Here is a 21334-nt window from a genome sequence, read left to right on the forward strand (position 1 = left end):
AAGAACGATGGCCGGTTCCTAATTGTACAATTAGAAAAATTGTAAAGACATTTTCATATAGTCGAATAAATTACGTTATGGAAATAAAAGCTAAAGTACTGTACAAGATCTAAATAATTGTATCACTTTTGTAAGGCAATAAACACAGCTCAACTTTACTGTTCCGTAAGTTTAGTGTTCAATTACATATTTATTGGGTTGACAGTTAAGTGATTTTGTTAATAGATGGTCTTAGCACATTCTTTCGCTTTATCAGCGTATTCAAAGTAATTAAGTTACATCTGGAATAAGATGTACAAGTCCCAATGTCGCCGATAAGCCGTCGAAGGCTTAAGAAAGATAGGGTATAAGCTCATCGCAACAGTTACCGGGAATTCTTGCGTGAAACGGACCACGTGAGCCGGTCGCCGGCATTTTCCATAAGTCTGGCAAAATGGACTGGCCGGCCTAACAGTTTCCTGCACGGTTTCTCGAGCTAAAAAAACCGCGAGGAGGAGAAAAGACGGCAAGGAGCGCGTCTCGCGGTTTGTCTCGTCCAGTGTGTACCCTCGACGGGGCCCGCTCATTGTAACGAGATTACGCATTAAACGGCCGAGAAACGAGGAAGTGCCAGGTAAATTACGGCCCTCTGCCCGATAGTAAATTCACCTATACGCCTCCGCGACGCTGGATTTACAGGCTCCTCGAGTATCGCCGTTTTAAGAACGCGACCCGGCCGTCCGGTAACGCTAATATCGCTCGTAAATACAATGTCGAACGGATCTGCTGAAGTCCTCGACAGGATCCCGCTTTGCACTTTGACAAGTATGTCCTATCCATCCTCTTCTCCTGCCTTTCTTCCACCTTTTCTTCTCTTCCGTGCAGGATGCTCAAAATACCCCTAAAACTGCGCTAAAATCTACGGAGCGGACTTAGTACGGGACGCAATCGTCGGCGCTTAATTTTCAAATAAAATGGCGACCAGACTTCTTTAACCCTCTTAGTGCCGGAGGCCGATATATCGGCCCGCCTTATAATTATACCTTTGTTATTTATGTAATTTCCAATGAGTATAGAAAAATTGTCGTCACTGTTTCATTCTCAATTTCGTCCTTAATACGCTGCTTTTTGAATTATGTAAATATTGCTTTTCGTTTGGTTTTCATGAGCCTTTTTCAAAACCCTAGTAAAACCGTGAAATTTGCCTTTTTCGCTCGGCACTAAGAAGGTTAAAATCCACATGATACTATGATGAACGATGGGTCAAAGAATCAAAGATCGAAAGAGCAAGCTCGAATATTAGCTGCAATCATCGATACACAATCTGCAACCAAAATGGCGTCCAGCCTCGAATCTCTTCCTAAAGATCAACGCGTTAAGAAGATCACGGAATTCTATCTCGAAAAAATTTTTCCAAGCACGCACACGCGACGTCGGCGTCGAATATGGCTTGAATAAAATATAAACCAGGATCTCGACCGCTAAACAAAACGGCACTCATGCCCAAACGGTCCCCAGAGCGTAAAATTCAGGTGGTTCTGGTAGGGAGCGACGGAATTCTCGCTCGAAGAGATGATTCCGTCGGCATTCCGTCCCGCTGACCGTCGACTCTCTCGAGTATTCCAAGTTCCACGGTGGAATCCCGAGATGTTGGGGCTCCGGTCGGCGAGTCGGCCGCGCGTTGACCCATTTCCTGTAAATAGACGCGCTCGTTCGCGCGTCTCGTCGCGGGAACCATCGCGGGGAAAAAGAAAAAAGGAAGAAAGAAAAAGGGTCGGATCTTCGCTCCGCGTCCACGTCGACGCGATCCGGTTGGTTTTCGCAGCGGCCGCGGGATCGTTCGCGAGACCGCCGCCCACGTAATTTCCTTAATGGGCCGGCCCCGATTAAGACGAAAATCTCTGGATGGTGGTCCGCGGCGAACGAGGCGCGGAGCGACGCTGATGGATAACGGAGGCAGAGCCGGTCGCGGGCAACGATTTTACGAGGGCCCTTGAATCGCCTGCGTTTTGTTTGATCGTCTAAAGAGGCTCTCTCTCTCTCTCTCTCTCCCTCTCCCCCGTTCTCCTCGTCCATCCCATCGTCGTCGTCTTCTTCAGCGACGATTACGACCTTGCAACCATCGCGTTGCGTCATCGCGATCATCGAAGAGAAACCCGGTGGACGATCGGGGTTTCGCGCGAGACGCGGTTCCACGTTACAAAAGGATCTCTTCCCGCTATTCATTATTCTTCGTCCGTCGAACGATTAATCTTCGGCCTAGATTCCTTTATTTTTCTCGGGCCGATTCGTTGTTGATTCGCCGATCCCGATCCGGTCTCGCCGCTTTAAATAGCAAGCGAGGCATAATGCGCGACGCGCCCGACGGCCGCCGAGAGGAAACGGGCAATCAATACGCGATAACGTCGCTATAAGGAACGCACGATTGTCGGGAAGCTACCGCCGGGGAATCCTCCGGGGCCGCGCACCGGAAACGATCGTTAATCGAGGAGACCTGTCGCGCAAAAACGTGCGAAAGAATAGACCGTGCAACGCGCGCGTCTTCGTGAGTCACCCGCGAGACCTCTGTCGACAGGATCGGACTTAAATGGCCGGCACTCCGCTGTAACGAGATAAGGGGAATCGGTCTGTGCGAGTTTCTCTGCATAATTAAGTGCGCCTCTGATTACTCCATTTATTTCTTTCTCTCGAGTCGAGGAAAATCACGGACGGTGCTGCGTCCCTTGATCCGGACACGCGGACAGGAACGGATTTCATTGGACAATACCGCCGCGATTAATTGTCGATTCGAACGATCGACGTGTTATACAGGTTTCGTGGATTTCTCCTAATTCGAACTGTGATTATTCGTCGCGGAGTGGTCAGACGTAAGCATTATAAATAGGCGCATAATGCGAGCAATATTATGTAAATTGTCTTCGTGGCTGGATGCACTTTTCCGTGACCATATTTTTCTTTCCTTCTGACACACTGAAAGCTATTCTCGTCCGAAGGTAGACGACGACTCGTTCTAAAGAACTCCAAAATTTTTAATACATCCCGGAGAAATACAAATTTTGCATAAATTCCGAACAATGTATCCAATGTGTTCGATAAGAAACAATCGCATATTCATGAGAATTGGTAGTTCATGGTTACGTATAAGCGTGCCGTCTGAAAAGGGCGGGAAAGTCCTCTGGGACTGGTGGGACGCTTCGTAGAATGCCAAGAATCCTGATAGCTCCAGGAGAAATGAATAATACGTCGTTCTGCGTCCTTATTCCACCGTTCATGATCGAGAAATCGATTAATGCGCCCCTGAAACAGCGAGCGACCGGCGGTTCTGGTGTGTGCGTGAATCACGCACGGCGGGCTACCACGAAAACACGCTCGTCCCTAATTGCGTTCGGATGTGGGTTACAGGCATGCTACTACGACTTCTTGTTCACCGTTCTCGCGATTACGCCCGGCGGAGCATTGAGTAATCAATACGAGCGTCTCGAATCACGATATACCGAAGAAGAAGCGGGAAAGCGAGGGAAAGAAAGAGACATAGAGAAAGAGAGAGAAAGAGAGAGAGAGAGAGAGAGAGGGAAAGGATGACAGAGGAGGGAGTGGGAACCTCGTTAACGCCAGGATCAAACGTCCTTTCTCTAATTCACCGGGCATCCTTCGGCGAACGGTCGTGACCCTCGGCGAACGGTCTCTAAACGCGAAACGACTTCATCGGGGGGATAATCGATTTTCCCGAGGCGTTGCCCTTGACGAGCCGCGCGTTTTCCACGATCACACGCGCGGTTTTCTTGCCTGTTCAACGACGCCGAATGATCGATCTCCTGGGAACTTCTTGTCTACGCGATCGCAATAACTGCTCGACGGTCGTTCGATCGCTCGGAAACGTCGCGACTTTCCACGTTTCCCAGCGTGAACCGGACATCGTTAACGCTCGCGGATCGAGGTGTCCGTTATTTGCTCACCGTCTCGTTGCCTCCTCCGGGCCACGTTTTTATACGCCTATTTTCATCCGCGGTTTGTTGCGTTGACAGAACAGTAAAATGTTTATACAGCGAACGCATCGATTGCCGCGCATATAATGTAATTTTGCAACGAGTGCCATTTACGATGCCTGCTGGACGACTGTTGTTAAGGATGATTATCGACCACGCGTCGCACTTTGTCGGCGCTAATTAATTTTTGTCCGATCAGTCGTACTTGTTCCCTGAAGTTCTGTGTTCAGCGGTCGAGATGCTGTTCGCGCGCGGGAAATCCGAGAACGCTAGAGTTGCGCAAAAAGATAAATAATAGAATCAAAAATGGGCGACTGGAATTTGTTTGTGTAAGGTTTCGTCTCCGCGCACGGTCAAACGTGTCTTCATCGCTCTCACGTTTCCACTTCTCTATGTCCGAGGGCGTTGCGTAACGGCGAAGTTTTCGAAGTCGGTCTTCTTGAGCTCGAGCAGCTTACGCAGGGTCGCGCGTAACCGTCGGCTGTTTTCTGCTTCGTTCGGGGGAAGCGCAACACAGAGTCGAAAGTGTTGAATATATTTGTCGACCTTCGCTTTCGGGAGGATCCAGTTCCGACAGAGTAGATAAGGCCGGCAAGCGGCGGACACGCGAATCCTATCAACGCGTTTAGTGTCCCGTGGCTTCCTTGTTTGCGTCGATAACGAATCACGAGCTTCGCAAGAGCGATGGATGATAAACAATCTCTGGCAACCCTATGATCCTCAAAACGTGTGTCAAAACCCAAGATACTAGTCTCCGCCAGTAATCGTTCTATAAAGTCGAAATCTGAAATCTCTCGGAACATTGCATCTGCCCAAAGTCGCCGAAGCTGGCGACGACTGTCATCCGCTTCACTGGCCGTTGTCTCGTCAGCGGGTCAAGCCAGCAACCGTCCTCGAGAATCACAGGGATCTCTGCTTACAGCTGGTGACACGAAACAAACTGTACGCCTCTAGAATTCAACTAGGTCTCTCTCACTCTCTCTTACTCTCGAAAGACTTTGTCTGGCCAAAGTCGCGCAGTCTGCGGTCGTGTGCCAATCGAATCGGTGGCCATTTTCCCACGTCGGACACGGTTCGGGCCGGGCTGTTCTCTCGAGGCTGGCCCGATCGGCGCGATCGTTTTGTCGAGACCTCTGACCAGGTGCCAAAAAATGTTCTACATCGGTTGACTGACTCATCTCGAAAACGGTGGCCGTTTCACGCGGGAAAGATCGGTCGGTACGCGTAACCGCTAGTCATCCCGGGTATTTGGGGATGCTGGGTGGCTCAGGTGGTTGCGTGGCGGCCCGAAATAGAGGCGGTCGCCCGCGCAAAATCGCTCGGAGTCGCGCCGCGAATAGTCCGCGCCCACCGGCTTCTCGAGAGCCGCCGGTAATTTTAGAAAACGTTTTGTTTTCGTGCCAGAGACGCGATAGAAGCGGAGAGAAGAAGCGTAGTTGCGTGAGTCGCGAGCCGCACGTACACGCGCCGCGTGCCTACACTCGCTTCTTCCTCGCTGGATTACGTCGCGCGTTCCCGAGATCGATGCACGCGCGACACCCACGCCACCCGGCCGCAGAGAGACAGCATCGCTCTTACGAACCGATGGATTCGGATGCCCCGACCCGGGGACTATAGTTTGTTGCTGGTGCCGGCGTGAAGTTCGCGGTCGACGAGACCTGGCCACGCGGATAGCCGGAGATTCGCCCGGTATCGTACCTCTTTGTCTTACAAAGTTAACAGCCTCGCGACCGATCGACCGGGCCACCTGACTAACCTCGTGACCCATCGTGCATCTCCACCGTGTCTCCAAATAGCACCGAGAGACTCGAACACTTCGTTGAAGTTCGCTCCTAGAGGATAGCTGCGCGAGATCGTGTCGTGGGATTATAATCTGTTGCTGTCGTCGGTGAACCGTTCCGTTTAACATCGTTAAATGCAACGCCTTAATTACTATTGCGATAGGCCATCCGATTCACTTCGTAACATATTGTGCTTCTTCGCCGTGCTCGCAAATATAATCGTCAGTGTCGCATACTTTGTCGGTGTTCGCTTTCAGAACATAGTAACTCGGTGAACTGTAGTTTGTTGTTGTCGTCGGTGGTGTTCGTCTTTAGTCGCCGATTTAATTCAACCTCGCGAACCCTTTGACGTCTCCGTCGTGTTTGCAAACGTAAACAATAGAGTCGAATACTTCGTCCGAATCCACCTACAGCTTTATCTAACGTAACGCGTAGATAAGAAGAGAGGGGTGGGCGACTATTGTGACCATTGGTCATGCTTTTTTCGGGAAACTGGTTGCAGTAACTCGCGTAACGCTATTAATTGGTTCCGCGTTATCATAAACCGTCTCATACGAGGCGCTATTTTAGAACTGAGATCCGTGTAACATTGGACGGCTCCTGTTATGGCACTAACGTTTATCGGGATGATTTGTCGAAAGCTAACGAAAAAGACGGTCGAGGTAAAATATGAAACGACATTGAACGAACCAGGGCGGTCGTTTACGCGCGACTGGAAACAATTAGTATATCACCGCAACAAGGCGAAACGCGGTGAAAGGAGCAGATTGACTCGTTACTCGCGCGATACCGTGAAAAAGATCGCGGGTAACACACGGTCGAGTTTCCGAATTTGGACCGGCTCCCAGATCGAGCATGTATCTGTTATTGGTGGTATTAATTAAATAGGAATTACAAAGTGGCTACAACCCGGCCGCCTGTCTCCAATAAGAGACATATCCGCGGATTTATTGATGTTATTAATTAACTGTGAAGCACGGATTGAGTTGAATCGGGATTCTTATCTATAGGCTACTTTCTCCTATTCGCAAACAAAGCAGACATAAACAAACATTATACCACGGACGCGTGACCACAACTGACCATTTAATTGTTCTACAGTGTCGCTTTCCTAAAGCGAAAGGTTCTATCTGCAAAATTTGGTAATTTGATATTTTGATATTTTGTGATATATTCACATGGGAAAATAATATTATGTAATTTATGTGATCGTAAAACCTCGCGTGGGACATTAAAACTTGATACATATGCAGGAAATACATTCCTGTGTGTGGTTAGGTTACCAAATTTTGCAGACAGGTCCTTTTGTTTTAGAACACCAAAGTACTGTAATAACAGTACGACGCTACAAAATGTACATACATGAGATAAAAATTATTCTCGAACCATCATACTTTTCTTATGACAGACACTAAGAGTGACTCACTTATCACATAGTCCACAGATCGATTAAGCATCACGTTTCTGACTCAGTCCATAATGAATAGTAACATCTCCAGATATGACCGATCCCAGATATCTTACTCCACACTGTCAATTCCCATTTGCTTCTCAATTTTCCACGTCGAATTCAATCGAATTATCGTAAAACACTTGAGTCAGCAAATTCTTCGAAATTGGAAAACTGCGTCCGAAGACACAATTTAAGCTAGCTCCAGTACGCACTGCCGTCGAGAACGTATAAAATTGCCACAGGAAAATGTCCGGATACGACATCGTAATCCCCGGTATATCGTAGCCAGAATCGTGCAGGATCTGACCAAGTCTCGTGACTCTCCCCCGATTAGGAAGAAAATCCAGGAAAAGGAAAAACTGTTGGAAAACGAAGCGCGAGCGAGATAATTCACGTTACCAGGAAATAAGTGCAAATTTACCCAAACGAACGGACGAGGACGATGACTGTAATTCATCATCAAACCGCGTCAAATCGGACCGAGCGTTGTCTCGTGACTTTCCAAAACCGAGGAGGATAAACGAGGCAGGAAGGAAGGAAGGAAGGAAGTAGGGAAGGAAGGAGTCGCGACCACGACGATTCCCCGACGGTGCCTGTGACTCTGCGTGTTTCTCGTCTTTTTTCCCGCGCCGTGAATCGTCGCGCCGCTTTATATCAGTTAGTCGCCCGGGGGAGAAACCTCGCGCATCGTGAGTGAACGCACGTCGCCCGATAAACGTTCTTCCGTCTTATCGAATCGCTTCCGTTTACGCGTCCCGCGGACGTGTGCTCGTAAAAGGCTCGGATTAAAGAGAGAAATTACCGCGAGCGGCTGTCCCAAAGGCGAGTCGGGCGGGTAGAAGGGGGGCCGGAGGGGGGACGGGGAGCAGGGGGAGGGAGGGGGGGGGGGGGGGGGGGGGGGGGAGGGGGGGGGTCAGCGCGACGAAACAACAAAAAAGTGAAAAATGAAAGACGGCGAGTAGAGGCCGGGCGGCAAGGGGGGCGAGGAAAAGGAGCCGAGACGTCGATGGAAAGGGGGCAGAGAGACAAGCAGAACCGGAGCAGAGCGAACGAGCAGGGCAGGGAATGAAGTTGAAACGGCGGGGAGTGATAGCCAAATCGAGAAACACGGGCGCAGCTCGTTTTACACCGATCGGCTGCCTCCTACGGTGTGTCTTTAGTGCGGTGAATTGACAGCGGTAAATCCGACGGCCTTTTTTAGTCACCGCGTTTTGTCCGCGGCCCGGAGTCGGCTCTCCGGATCGCCATTCCGAGCGAGAGAGCTGTAAGAATCGCGAGATAAACGAAAGAAGAGAAGAGACCGTCGGTACGAGAGGGAGCGCGCTCGCGACGAAGCGGGAGGAAAGCTCGCGAAGGATACTCGGCCGCCCGAGAGGAAACAGGGAAAACAGGAGGAGAGAGGCGAGCGTGTCGCCGGGCAGGACGTAGGACGACGACGACGACGACGACGGGGAGAGGAAAAGAAAAAGAGACGGAGAATGGTCGCGTGGCCGTGCGTGGCCCCAAATAGGGCATCAGGTGGTTGCGCGACGCCCGCGAGAGAAAAAGATCGTTCGCGCGTGCGCAGAGGCGCGTGTGCCGCTCGTAACCGGGCGAGCACGCACGCATGCACAAGAACGGCATACGCTAGAACGGCACGCGCGCGCTCTTACAGGTGGTGCCGGCGCGGTGCGAAAGCGGACTCGGTGTGCACAGGAAATTGCTCCTTTGTCGAGCGGAACGCGGCGGCCCGGGACGGAATCGAACCGAGCGGTGCTCGTTCGCGAGGATTATACCCTCCCGGGACGATCGAAATGCTCGCGCGCCTGGAATCGGGTCCAGCCGACGCGGAGCGCGGAGCAACCTCACCTGTTGCTTCCGCTCCGCGAGTTTCGGCGACCTTGTTTCAGAAAAGAACGATAATTAACAGGATCGCTGCCGACTCGTTCGCATCCGGCCGATGATATTCTTCGTTTGCCTTCGGATATTAATTTCCTCGCGGTAATGGATGTAATAACGCGATTCGAGGAAATAGAAATGGACGTGCGACGATAACAGATGCAAAAATGTGCAGGGACGCACGAGTGACGTTTTTGTGGTCTCGAGAAAATCGGAGCGGATGTTAGCGCTCGTAGATCTACGATTAGCGGAAGTAGATGCGGTGTGTTATGGTCAGACGTGCCAGCTGATGCTTGGTCAATGGCATGTGTTTTTCCTGAATCATCGGACACGATTTTTCAAGAAACGTTCGCCTTGAGTACGGGTATTTTATGGGAACTCCGTTAGAATTTCTTTGGTACTGATAAGTTCAAGGAGTAATTGTTGTTGTAAGACGAGAGCATCTATAGTTTCAGCCTTGCCACTTAGTTGAAGCTTAAATGAAGTATATTGGCTCGAAGCCTAAGAAGATAGAGAAACAAAGACTGCAAAATACTACACCATTGAGGAGCTTCAAATCCGTAGAATCGACCAATCAAAATAACCTTCGTTCACAGAAAACCTTCTATAAACCTGATTCAAGTACGAACATTTCTCAAACATGCTAAACGGAATACAAACGACTATACATCTCGCGAATAGTTTCAAATCAGTAGTAGAGCCCCGAGAACCCAACTTCGATCAGACAAGCCTCTCACTCCTCACGTGTAGTGTACCAGCGTGCCGAGTCATCCTCGCAGCATCTACAAATCAGTAGTATAGCTCGACACCGGTCGGCCAAAAGATCGTCCTACCCCGTTCCTCGAGCAAATCGTGCACCAAGCAGGCATGGCAACGCAGGCTTCGAACAACTAACAGAGACTAACATAGGCAAAGTCCACCGAACGGAAGCGCCGTTTCTGGAATCCTCGCGAGCGACTAACAGCTTCCATCCCCCGGCGAGCGTGCTTCGATCGATAGCGTTGCGCGCGAAGGTACACGGAGTGCCGGTGGCCGCGGGATCCCGAGCGTTACCCGACGCTTGTCACAGCATCGGGAACGACGCTGGGCGTCCATACGCCGGCGCCGGGAGCGCGTCAGCAGCGTCGAGCCGCGTCAAGCCGCAAGGCTACGCGTCGTATCGCGGGGAGGGCGCGGAGGAACGCCGCATTCAGTGGATTACAGGCCGGAGAACGCGGCGGAAGACTATCGGCGAGGAGGGAAACTTTCCTCCCTCCGGGGGAACAAAGGAATGCCACCTGACGATCCACGAGAATAGAGACCATAAACAATGAGATCTAATTTAAACAAGCGGACAGCGGCGCGGCGGAAAACGCGACACAAGCGTTCCATCGATCGTCCTCTTGCGTCACCTTCTCGTCATTCGCCGAATCGGCCATTCGCGAACACCCATCGGCCGCGAAAAGTCCCAACGAACGTTGCCGTGCGACGGCGAGGCGCGACGGGAGCGTCACGAAAGTTTGAAAGTCAGCCGAACGAGGAAAATGCGGCATCGGAAAATAGGACCGCGATTCAAACTCGCCTCGCCTCGCCGCGAGGGAGAGCTCGCTCGAGCGCCAGCTCCCTACGTCACGCTCGTCTACGTCACTGGAGAACCGAGATCCTCGGAGTGGGGCTTCGCCGAGCGGTGGGGCGAGCCGAGGGGAAGGCAGGAGCTTGCTGAGCACGAGCCGGTGGTGGGAGGGCAGAGAGATGCCAGCTCGCAGCGGCTCGCAGCGGCTCGCTACGTGGAGGGCGGGTGGCGCGGGGTGGGGGCAGACGGCGCGTGTATGCGTCGGCACGGACGCGACCGGCCGTGTACTTGTCCCCAACACAGCTGCGCGTTGATAGGGGACCGCAGAGCGGGGATTGGCTGGCGGACGGCTCGCCGCTTCCAAATATGGGACAGTCTCCGCGGTCCATTCATAAAACTACGGGGCGCGCCGCCGCTCGGCTCAGTTCGTGCGCGACCCCCACGCATCGCGCGTCCTCCGACGAGATTCCGGACTCGCGCGATCCGCTTCCTCTCGGCCACGCACACCCAGCCACCGACAGAGAGGTGTACATACCTCTGCTGCCTACGTCCGCGGGTAAAACCTGAACGGACCGGAGAGACAGAGAGAGAGAAAGACGAGTCCAAAGAGAGAGAGAAAGAGAGGAGACGTAGAGGGGGAAGAGACGAAAGAGGCGACAGAGAGGAGAGAAGAGAAAAGGACGGAAGACAACGGAACGACAAATAGGCGCGCGGTCGCGCGCGCCTTCACCTACGTGACGACACAGGCGCGCGAGATCATCGTCGCGCACAGGACTCGCGAGGCGAAGAACCGATCGCAGGAAGACCTCGGAAAGAGAAATCGGTCGAGCGTTCCTCCGACGTGCCGAGAACCCGGTGGACATCGCGGAGGAGGATTCGGTTACCGTTCATCCCCCTCGCGCCACCGGCTGTAGATCCTCGCGCGCGTGTAACCCCCGCTCGAACGATTCTCAGGATCGGGAGGACGATCGGTCACGACCCTTGGTGAGATTGGATTCTTTCTGTCGACGTGCGCACACTTTACTGTTTGTGGTGGTGGTTGGTGGTGGTGGTAGTGGTTTGTGGTTGGTGGTGGTTGTACCGGTGGTGTATTTACCCGGCGGCGAGAGACCGCCGGAGTGCGCTCGCGCGCGACGCTCGCGTCAGAGGGAGATAGAGGGAGAGAGAGATTCGTGTAGAGAGAGGGAGAGAAGGACGGAGAGCGATCGAGGTACACGGTTTTTGCCGCCCGGCGTCCGCTCCCTCGTGTCTGCCTCGCCGAAGCGGAGGAGAGACTCGCGGCGCGTGCCGCGCGACGGATAAAAAAGGGGGAGAGCGCGTGCTACGTTCGCTTGACTACTAACCCAGTGACTCTAGAAGGGAAGAAGGTACTCGAGGAGAAGAACGAAATAACCGATCGAGAGTTTCCCGTGGATTCTCGAGGGACATAGCGACCACTAACCGATATATCCGCGTAGAGGCTTCGTCGCGTGAGAAAAAGAGTGAGAGAACGATTAACGGGCGATAGTGAGAGAGAGAGAGAGAGAGAGAGAGAGAGAAAGAGAGTGAGAGAAAGATCGTGTTATCCGTACCAAAGGCGACACCGAAGGAGGACAAGATTTTAACCATAATAATAGCGTTGAACGATACAACCGCAGGCGAGGACACGCAGTGCGGTACCGAGGAGGTTTCCGCCGGCGGACAGGCAGGCGATCAGCTACAGAGGATGACGATGGACGGGATGGAAGTGGTGGGCTCGCAGCCCCACGCGGCCACCAGCCCGTTTTTGCTCTCCTCGCCACCCCTCGGGCATCATCACCATCATCATCATCATCCCACGTTCAACCTGCAAACGGTGCAGCTCAGCTTCGACGCGTGTCTGCCTTACAACACGGCGACATCGTCGAACTCGATCGTGTGCGGCGTCGGGGGTGGCACCTCGTCGCCGGCACCGACCACTTGCCCGACCTCCACCGGATGCAACAACAACAATAACAACACCAACAATAACAACAACAACAACAACAAGACCGTGCCGACCTTGTCGCTGGCCGGTTGCGTGCCGTTGCACGCGCAACACCAAAACAACGCTGACGCGACGGATCATCATATGCGGCACCACCATCATCACCATCAGCATCATCAGAGGCTCGACGACCACCAGCAGCACCGGCACGTCGACGCCTCGTCGCCGTCCAGCGACACCGGCGACGCGAAGCGGCGCCTACAAGCTGGAAACGAGGAGGACTGCTCGAGGGACTGCCGAGACGATCTGCAGGAACCTGTCGAGAAGGATAAGCCAGGTGACCTAAACACGCCGGTTACCACCAGCAGCGATTTACCGTCCTTCTTCGGCCCCTCCGCGCTCGTCGAGCCACCTCCTATTTCAGGTACCTAAAATCTGCAGTCCTTTAAGAAACAAACAAACAAACAAACGAAAGACGTCGACGTCTGACTTCTTCTCACGTGCCGCCCCATCCATACACAAGCATTCATGCGCACGCACGCAAACACACGCTCACACACACAGACGCACGCATACACACAGAGAAACAAGCACAGGTTCTCGCGCGGGTCCTCCGTCGGGTGCGCCACGCGTGTTCCGCGAAAGAATCTGTGCATCTCGGAGCCCCGTTTTCGCGCGTAATGCACGCCTCGAACTCCGGCGACCTTGCACTTGCACCCTGCGTTTCACGAACGCGGCCGTTCCGCCTCGCCCCGACTTTCGCTTTCCGCATATCCGCCAACTCTTGCCGCTGCTGCTACCCTCGTGGCTGCGCGTCGCACCCCTCCGAAAACCCGGCTTTCCCGCTGTCGATTTCACCGGGGCCTCGGGGAAATCGGCTGCGAGGCAGCGAGCGGAGACCACGGACCGCGAGGCGTGTGCGTACATGTATAGTCGGCGGCCGTGTTTGCCGACGTGACGTATATCGGTCCGCTCCGCGAAAACGGCTAATATCGAGCCCGCCCGGCTCTCGCGGATCAATACTCGGCGACCCCGACATTCAGAAACCCTCCTCCGGCGTCCCTGCATCGCCGCTCTGCCGCCTCCGCCTCCACCTCCACCTCCCACCGCCCCTTTGCCGGTTTCATTCATGCTCCCGTGTGCCCCCCACCCCGTCCTCGGGAGCAACACAACCACCCTCCGCCACGGTAGCCGGTAGCCGTATCATCCGCGAGTTTCTCTGCGAGTACCAACGGTGTTCTGCCTTATCGTCTTATCAGTTCGACTTCGATTTCCAATTCGACTTCGACTTGGATTTGGATTTCGACTTCGAGCCAGCTTCTTTCACTTCAGGCTGGATCGTTCGCTGGCTACCCTTTTGTCCAGCTAGCCTGGTTAACGGCGACGTATCCCGATGAATGCATCCCCGTAGGTTGCTCGTGGCTGTGCCTACTTTGCTTTCGTTAAGATTGCGTACGGTTAGGAAGGCTGTATAGTATAGGTTCGGACGCGCCGGATGACTTCGATCAGATTTTCTTGCGTCTGGGAGCCGCCGATTTTGTTCTCGGTAGGCAACAAGAGAGACGATGATTGCGCACAATTAGGAAGGAAGTAACGGGACGACAGGATGCCGACGGCAGATAGCGACGGCCAGTATACTCTCGGCTGACAGATAAAGCCACCCCCGTATCGCACGGTTCTTCCTGTCGATTCGCCTAGCTCTCCCCGGCGCGCGCATGCACGTCCCGATTCTCTTCGGATACCGAGCACGTCGCGCGACCGTTCTCTCACCTGTTGTCTCTCACCCCGAGCCCAAGCGAACGGCTGCGTTGACTCTGAGACTGATCGTGGATTCAATGGATCGTTTTCAGGCAGCCTGGCGGGCGAGGACCTGTCGCTGGAGGAGGCGACCGCGGAGGACGATGAGACGGCGACCTCGGCCGGCAGGGACCACCGGCAACACCATCATCACCAAGACTCCCAGGACACCGTAACGCCCGGGGCACCACCTTCGACCAGCCCGCCGCGGCATCACCAGACGCAAGAGGACGCGGACCGGTGCAACGTGCTGCAGGGCGGCGTGATCTTGTACTCGTCGCCGCACTCGACCTCCTCGGTGTCCTCGGCGCCCGCGACCAGCGTCAACATCTGCAACGTGCCCACCCTGACCTACCGCGGCGTGTTCACCGCGACCTGCACGCAGTCGTCCACCCTGAACACGCTGCAGAGCCAGCAGCAACAGCCGCAGCAGCAACAACAACCCCAGCCGACCAGCCAAGAACTCTGGGGACCGTTGCCCTCGCCGACGCTCACCTTGACGGGTCAGCCGTTCCTTCACCCCACGCTCCATTCGTCCCATTACGGCGGCGAGACCGTCGAACTCCTCCAGGTCGAGTCGAAACCACCCCCGCCGCCAGGTTACCACGACACGCCGACCACCACCCCGGCCGGCTGGCTGACGGCGCACGAGGACGCCTACGACCCCAACCTGCTGTCCCACCATCACCCCCATCACCACCACCAGGAGACCCAGCTGAAGCAGGAGCCGATCGGCACCGGCGGCTACGGTCCAGCCGTTCAACAGCAACAGCAGCTGCAGCAACCCCAACCGACTCAGCAGCAGCAACAGCAACAACAACAACAGCAACCACCGCTGTCGGGCGGCGCTACCAGCGTGCAGCTCGCAGCGATCAACCCCAGCACGTCCAAGGGCCACGAGATTCTCACACAGGTGTGCCAGCAGAGCGCTTTGCCGCTCAGGCTAGTCCCGGTGAAGCCGAGAAAGTACCCAAACCGACCTAGCAAGACCCCGGTTCACGAAAGGCCGTACGCGTGCCCGGTGGACCGATGCGACCGCAGGTTCTCCCGCAGCGACGAGCTCACGCGCCACATTCGCATCCACACCGGCCAGAAACCGTTCCAGTGCCGCATCTGCATGCGCTCGTTTTCGAGGAGCGACCACCTGACCACCCACGTCAGGACCCACACCGGCGAGAAGCCGTTCTGCTGTGATCAATGCGGCCGAAAGTTCGCGAGGAGCGACGAGAAGAAGCGGCACGCGAAGGTCCACCTGAAGCAGAGGCTGAAGCGCGAGGCGACGCACGCGTCCGCGAGGAACCATCCTCAGAGCCACGCTTCGCCACCCTGCAACCAGTAAAGGGTAAACGCGAATTTACCCTATCGTTCTGGGCTGTGCAACAGTGCCATGGAGCACCTGGGCGGGCACACACCCCGCCCACGGCTTCGGTAGGAAAAATGTAGAAGGGCGATGGAAGCGTCCGGGCAAGCAGATCGTTTTGCAGAAGATGCTCGACTCTCGTCGACGCGGCAAGATGTCCGGGATTCTCGAGTCTGTCGCTCTGACCTGTCCTGTCCCGCTTGCCATTCTGTCTGTCTGTCTGTCTTGTCTGTCTTGGCTGTCTTGTCTTGTCTGTCCGTCTCGGATCGACGCCCATTCCCCACGACCTTGCCAATTCGTGCTCACCCAAGGCGCAGCTTCTCCCCTCGCCGGGCGACGAGCAAACGACGGAGACCTTTAGGCGGAACACGCAGACTGCCGTCAACGACTGATCCGTCGTCGATCGTCGTCGGCTCGCCAGCGATCGACGGCCGCGGCTCGCGCGAGGATCCGCTTCATCCATCGTGTGTCAACACCCTCCCTGGAAATCGATCACGGCTTCGATTGGTCTGTACCACGACATAGTCGCACGACCGAGATCTTCGGCTGTCTCGTTTACGTAGCACGTAAGAAAATCGTTCTGGTAACATCATCATTCTCTTGTAAATACCGGGAGCTTTATTCCGCGAAGGACGCGCGGGAGCGTCGTCGCGCGATCCGCTCGATCGTCTCTCGCGCATCGTCGCATATCCAGGGAACATGAGAGCGGAGAATGTGCGACGCCCGACGGGTATTCGATCACTCGACGGGTAAACGGTTTGATAACCTTCCCGGTCGACGGGGCTGGCGAAAAAAATTCATTCTCGCGCCGTCGACGATATTCGCGCGTTCGCAGATGGCGATTCGATCTCATTGTGATACATTCGGTAAATAATTGGTTTTCTTAACGCCATGCTACATCGAGTTTTCAAGCTGCTGAAATTCTAGAGGCTCTTTCGTAGGTTCGATAAATTTCGTACATTATAGCGAAAATTGAGAGAGGTCTAAATTGACAAGGTCTTTTAATTGTTATGAAAAAACACGTGTTAGTTAATTGTAAGGCTCTGTAGGTTTAGTGTTCAAATGGTTCTTCTCTTTACGATCGGTACATTGACAGGAACATTTGGACATTGCCCCCAACTTGTGATATTCATGGATGTCGAAACAGTCTGTTTAGAACAGTGAACTGTGTCTCTATACATGCGCAAATATTACAGAGACATAATCGCATTCATATTGGCCATCCTATGTGTGATTCTGAAACAGGAAAGAGCCTTCCATTTATCGCAGATAAGAGTCCAACGAAAGGCATTTAGACAAATCGCCTCGACTATCGCCCGCTCGACGGTTTCTCGGCTGAATTTACTGCTCGCCATGGAATTGGCACAATGATGAAAATGATGATTGAATTTCGTATTTACACGATACGTGTGCTGATTTCGGTTCATTAGAGATTTCGCTGGACAGAATTTGAAAAGTTATTAGCGTTTCAAGATGACTCTGAAAATGTTGTCGCATTAGGCGCAACCTACCAAGATTATTAAAACTGAAAATCAATTTCCGCGAATATTGTATTATAATAATTTCAGCAGATATCCGCGGTGTATCCACCGCTGCTATAGTAATCCAGCTTTAATTTCGTCCGGTCCCATCGCGCTTTAAGCTCGGTCCCGTGAAATCTCGAACGATGTAACACCAGCACACGAATTGTCTACCGAACGAAACCGAAAAAATTGTTGAAACAATAGTTTGTTGAATTCACTGAACTCGAGTGATCGAATACTCTTCCGGGATAGGGTAACGCCGATCCAGGAGGATCTCGTCTCGCATTTTTCGCATCCGGTTCTTCTATCACCGGGGTCGTCGGTGCAGGATTCAGCTTTCGAGACCAGCTTCGGTCGCGGGAATTCCTAGCTCTCTCTCTCTCTCTCTTTCTCTCTCTGTTCTTCTCTCTTGGCGGGGTAAGCACTGTGTCGTAGTCGTTTCCTCGACGACGAGGACGACGACGACGACGACGACGGGATCGGTGTCGATTCTCCGAGCTCTCCGAATGTTTTTCGCGGCGAGAGAACCGCGAAAGAGCAACGAGGACGGGAATCGCGGGACGACACGAGCTTGAGAAAGACGGAGAGACGGGGAGAGAGGTGAAGAGAGAGAAGGAGAGAGAAAGAGAGAGAGAGAATAGTCGGTTACGGGCAAGCCGTTGGGGATCGTTATTTACGGGGCGGTCGCGTTTTATGCCCTTGTTTGCGATCGAGGAACGATCGAGATGCAGATGCGAGAATCGCGCGTAGATACGCGCACGAAATATTCCAGTGTCACGAGATACTGGCGACCAGCCACTCGGCCGAACGACGTCGAATCGATACCGCCCGCAGCTTCCGGGAATCAGGGAAGGAATTCGTCGAATTAGATAGAGAGAGAGACGGGGCTGGGTCTCGATCGCCATGCAAACGACCGCGTAAAAGAAACAGGAAAGAAACCTCCCTCTCTCTCTCTCTCTCTCGCGCGCGCTCGCGATCAACCAAGCGATCGAGCGAACGAGCGAGCGAGCGAGCCAGCGATCCAAGGATCTCGAGATCCCTCAGACGATTCGCGATCGAAACCGGGCCCCGGTCACCGTTCTACACTGGTGCACGGATAACTGTCGCGTCGTGCGCCGGGAGCTGCCACGGTTCTTCAAGTATTTCACCTGCGAATCACCTGGGAACAAAGTCAGAAACAGAGCACGCCAGAGAGCAGAAGTTACACGGCAGCAAGCGGAGTCGATAGACCGGAGAAGGCGCGCGCGCGAAGGACGCTGTTCGGGATCCATGTTTTCGTTGCTCGGAAAAATGTTTTTGGGACGAATTTGTTAATCGTTGTTGAATGTTGATCTAGTTGTGTTATCGCGATGAAAAATTTTACTTTCGTTGACTCTTTTGTTTAGAGTTTATTTGGATATTCTAACGAGATTAACCATTGTCTGCGATTGTCGAGACGTACTCTGTCTCAAATTATCGGACTATTTGCGGACAGTCGCTTGTTTCGGAAACTATGGATCTTTGCAAGAAAAAAAACGGCTGGATAGAAAATTTCTTCCGTTAATGTGATTAATTTATTCGACGATAGCGTGCTAATTATCTCGCTGTCTTCTCTGTTACTTTTGCTGCTTCGTGTATCGTCTGTTCGCGTGAAATGAGGTGAGACTCTGCAGAAGTTTTCGGTGGAGCAAGCACGGTAGAAACGATAGAGATCGGAAAATAAATCGTGAAGAAAGCAACAATGTCCGATGCACCATGGTAGGTCCGAAGTAGGTTCGTCCTCTCGTCGTGCCGCGAACGATTCGACAAGCCCGCGCTTTCTTGCCGATCAGGGAATCGCTGTGTATGTGTATGTATATCTAAAAATATTTTCTATGTATTTTTATAAGCGCCCCGAGAGATTTGATTCGCAGACGGACGATCCTCGAGCGATCGTGCGTGGAGAGAATTTAGTTCGATAACCGACGAGAGAGAGAAAGAGAGAGAGAGAGAGAGAGAAAGAAAGAAAGGGCGAGACGCGCGACCTGATCTCGTCGCGAGAATCGATCCCACATGCATACACAATCGTACACACGACGCGCGCGCGCACACACTCGCAATCACAGACACGCACACATACTTGTACACATTTTTGCGTCCTTGAACCTCGTGTCTTTCAATCATACAATCGAACAATCGCTTCGTATCGTGCTCTACCTCTTCGAACGCCACGTCCACGTGTCTCGTTCCTAGTTCGAACACCCTCTCGTGCTCCGGACACGCTAAAATCTCGGGTCCCCCATCTCCCCCCCCCGCCCCCCACCCCCGCATTGTCTTTCACCCCTTCGGTGATCCTTACTCTTTTCCCTCGGTGCTTTCGCGATCCTTCAACGAAAGAGCCCATCCAACTTTTCTCGGCTGTCGAACACTCGAAGTGAAGACGACGAAGTAGAAGAAGAAAAGAAAGAGAGAGAGAGAGATAGAGAGATGGAGAGAGTGTGCGGGTCCTCTGTTTTTTACCGCCAAGCAGCAAACCCCACGAGTGAATCTTAATTAGTGATCGGCGCGGTGATCATCGTTGTTGAACCACGGGAGTTTTCCTTTGTAAATATGTATATATATATTATCAGGCGTGTTATACATATGTATACATAGGTTACGTGTTCTAATCAGAACGGGGACAAAGACAGAGAGAGAGTGAGAGAGAGAGCGAAGGAGAAGAACCTGTTGAAGAAAAAAAAAATTAAAGATCTCTCGCCTTTCTTCTCCGTTTGATCTTGTTCGCTTATTTTTCCCGACAATGAAGCAAACAAACCGAAACCCCGTTCCGCCATCATTTTACTGTGTAATATAAAGATATGAGTTTAGCGACGATTAATATTATGTATATGTTGCTCTATTTATTAACAAAAAGTCTCTCTATATATATATATTATATATATATTGAAGAAAGATCTATATATATATATTGTTAAAATTAAAGGATTATTTTTATTATAATTATTCTATTATAATTCTATTAATAACGATTATGGTTATCGGCCGCGTCGGACGCCTCGGATATCCGGACGCTCTGGTCGCGCGTTCACTCGCGTCATATTGTCCGCTATTGTTCTAGATAGGTCGGAAAATACTTGTAGAACGAAGGAGCGTGTAACGCGCTCGCGCGCGCACACACACAGTATACACGCATACATACACACACACACACGTCTCTCCGAAGGAGCGGAAATCCAAGAGAGATAAATATATACGTGTATATATATATGTGAGAGGTGGAGAGAAAGAGAGAGAAAGAGAGGGAGAGAGAAAGATTACGCGTGCGTGTACATAAACCGTATCAACGTGTGAATGTGTTGAGGAGAGAGAGAGACGGAAAGAAAGAAATCATAGTGAGAACGGTTACAGAGACGACACTTTTTTTTACGAACGATATTACGCTATAGTTGGATAAATTATGTGTAACTATAAATGCCATACACGGTGCTCCGAGTGCTACGGCACACCGGGAAAAAACAATCTCTCGACTACCTGTATATTTTGTGTTGTAATCATCGTTGCCGTTTAATCTGGCCCGGTTCCCCACGACGATTATTAACAAAATACAAAGTTAACATTGAACGAGGACGTCTTATTAATTCTTGTCACCGAACGATCCACCATGCAGCATCCTTATCTCCACCAGAAACTGTTTCCTTAGATCACGACTCTCGGTAGATTCGTTTCGTTGCCCTACTTTCGGAAATTATCTTGCATCAGATCAAAAGTATCCTAATACTTTTCGTTGCAGGTTAAAGTACATGGTTTCGTGTCTAGTGAAAATAAATTGAAGGATTATTTTTATTATAAACATTCTATTATAATTTCCCGATTTTGCATACGTTTCATCGACTTTCATCGTGCCTGTCCACCGATTTTTCATCGAACATTATCCTCGTCTAGTAATAATTATCTAATACAGTTTGTATCCATCGTCGACGGTAGAAAAAAAATAATCGCGGCGAACTAATCGCAGGTTGCGCCGCAAAAAGTCGTACAGAAGCCGAGCCCGAGTTTCCAGCGATTATCGGTATTATCGCGGCAATAATCCGCCATATTCGAGACCCGAGAGTAACAAGGAAA

The 21334-nt window shown here is 52.3% G+C and overlaps 1 protein-coding gene across 1 annotated transcript in view; it reads left to right on the plus strand.

Moving 5' to 3' along the window:
- The window catches only part of LOC144467558 (uncharacterized), a 40472-nt gene extending 19651 nt beyond the window's left edge, over positions 1-20821 (plus strand). Inside the window, exons 2-3 of the mRNA XM_078176415.1 lie at positions 12267-12998; positions 14425-20821. Coding sequence (XP_078032541.1) covers positions 12267-12998; positions 14425-15710 — 2018 coding nt within the window. The 3' untranslated portion in view covers positions 15711-20821. The remainder of the gene's footprint in view (positions 1-12266; positions 12999-14424) is intronic.
- The last annotated feature ends 513 nt before the right edge of the window (positions 20822-21334 follow it).

The sequence above is a fragment of the Augochlora pura genome, chromosome 3, assembly GCF_028453695.1.
Source record: "Augochlora pura isolate Apur16 chromosome 3, APUR_v2.2.1, whole genome shotgun sequence".
Lineage (NCBI taxonomy): Eukaryota > Metazoa > Arthropoda > Insecta > Hymenoptera > Halictidae > Augochlora > Augochlora pura.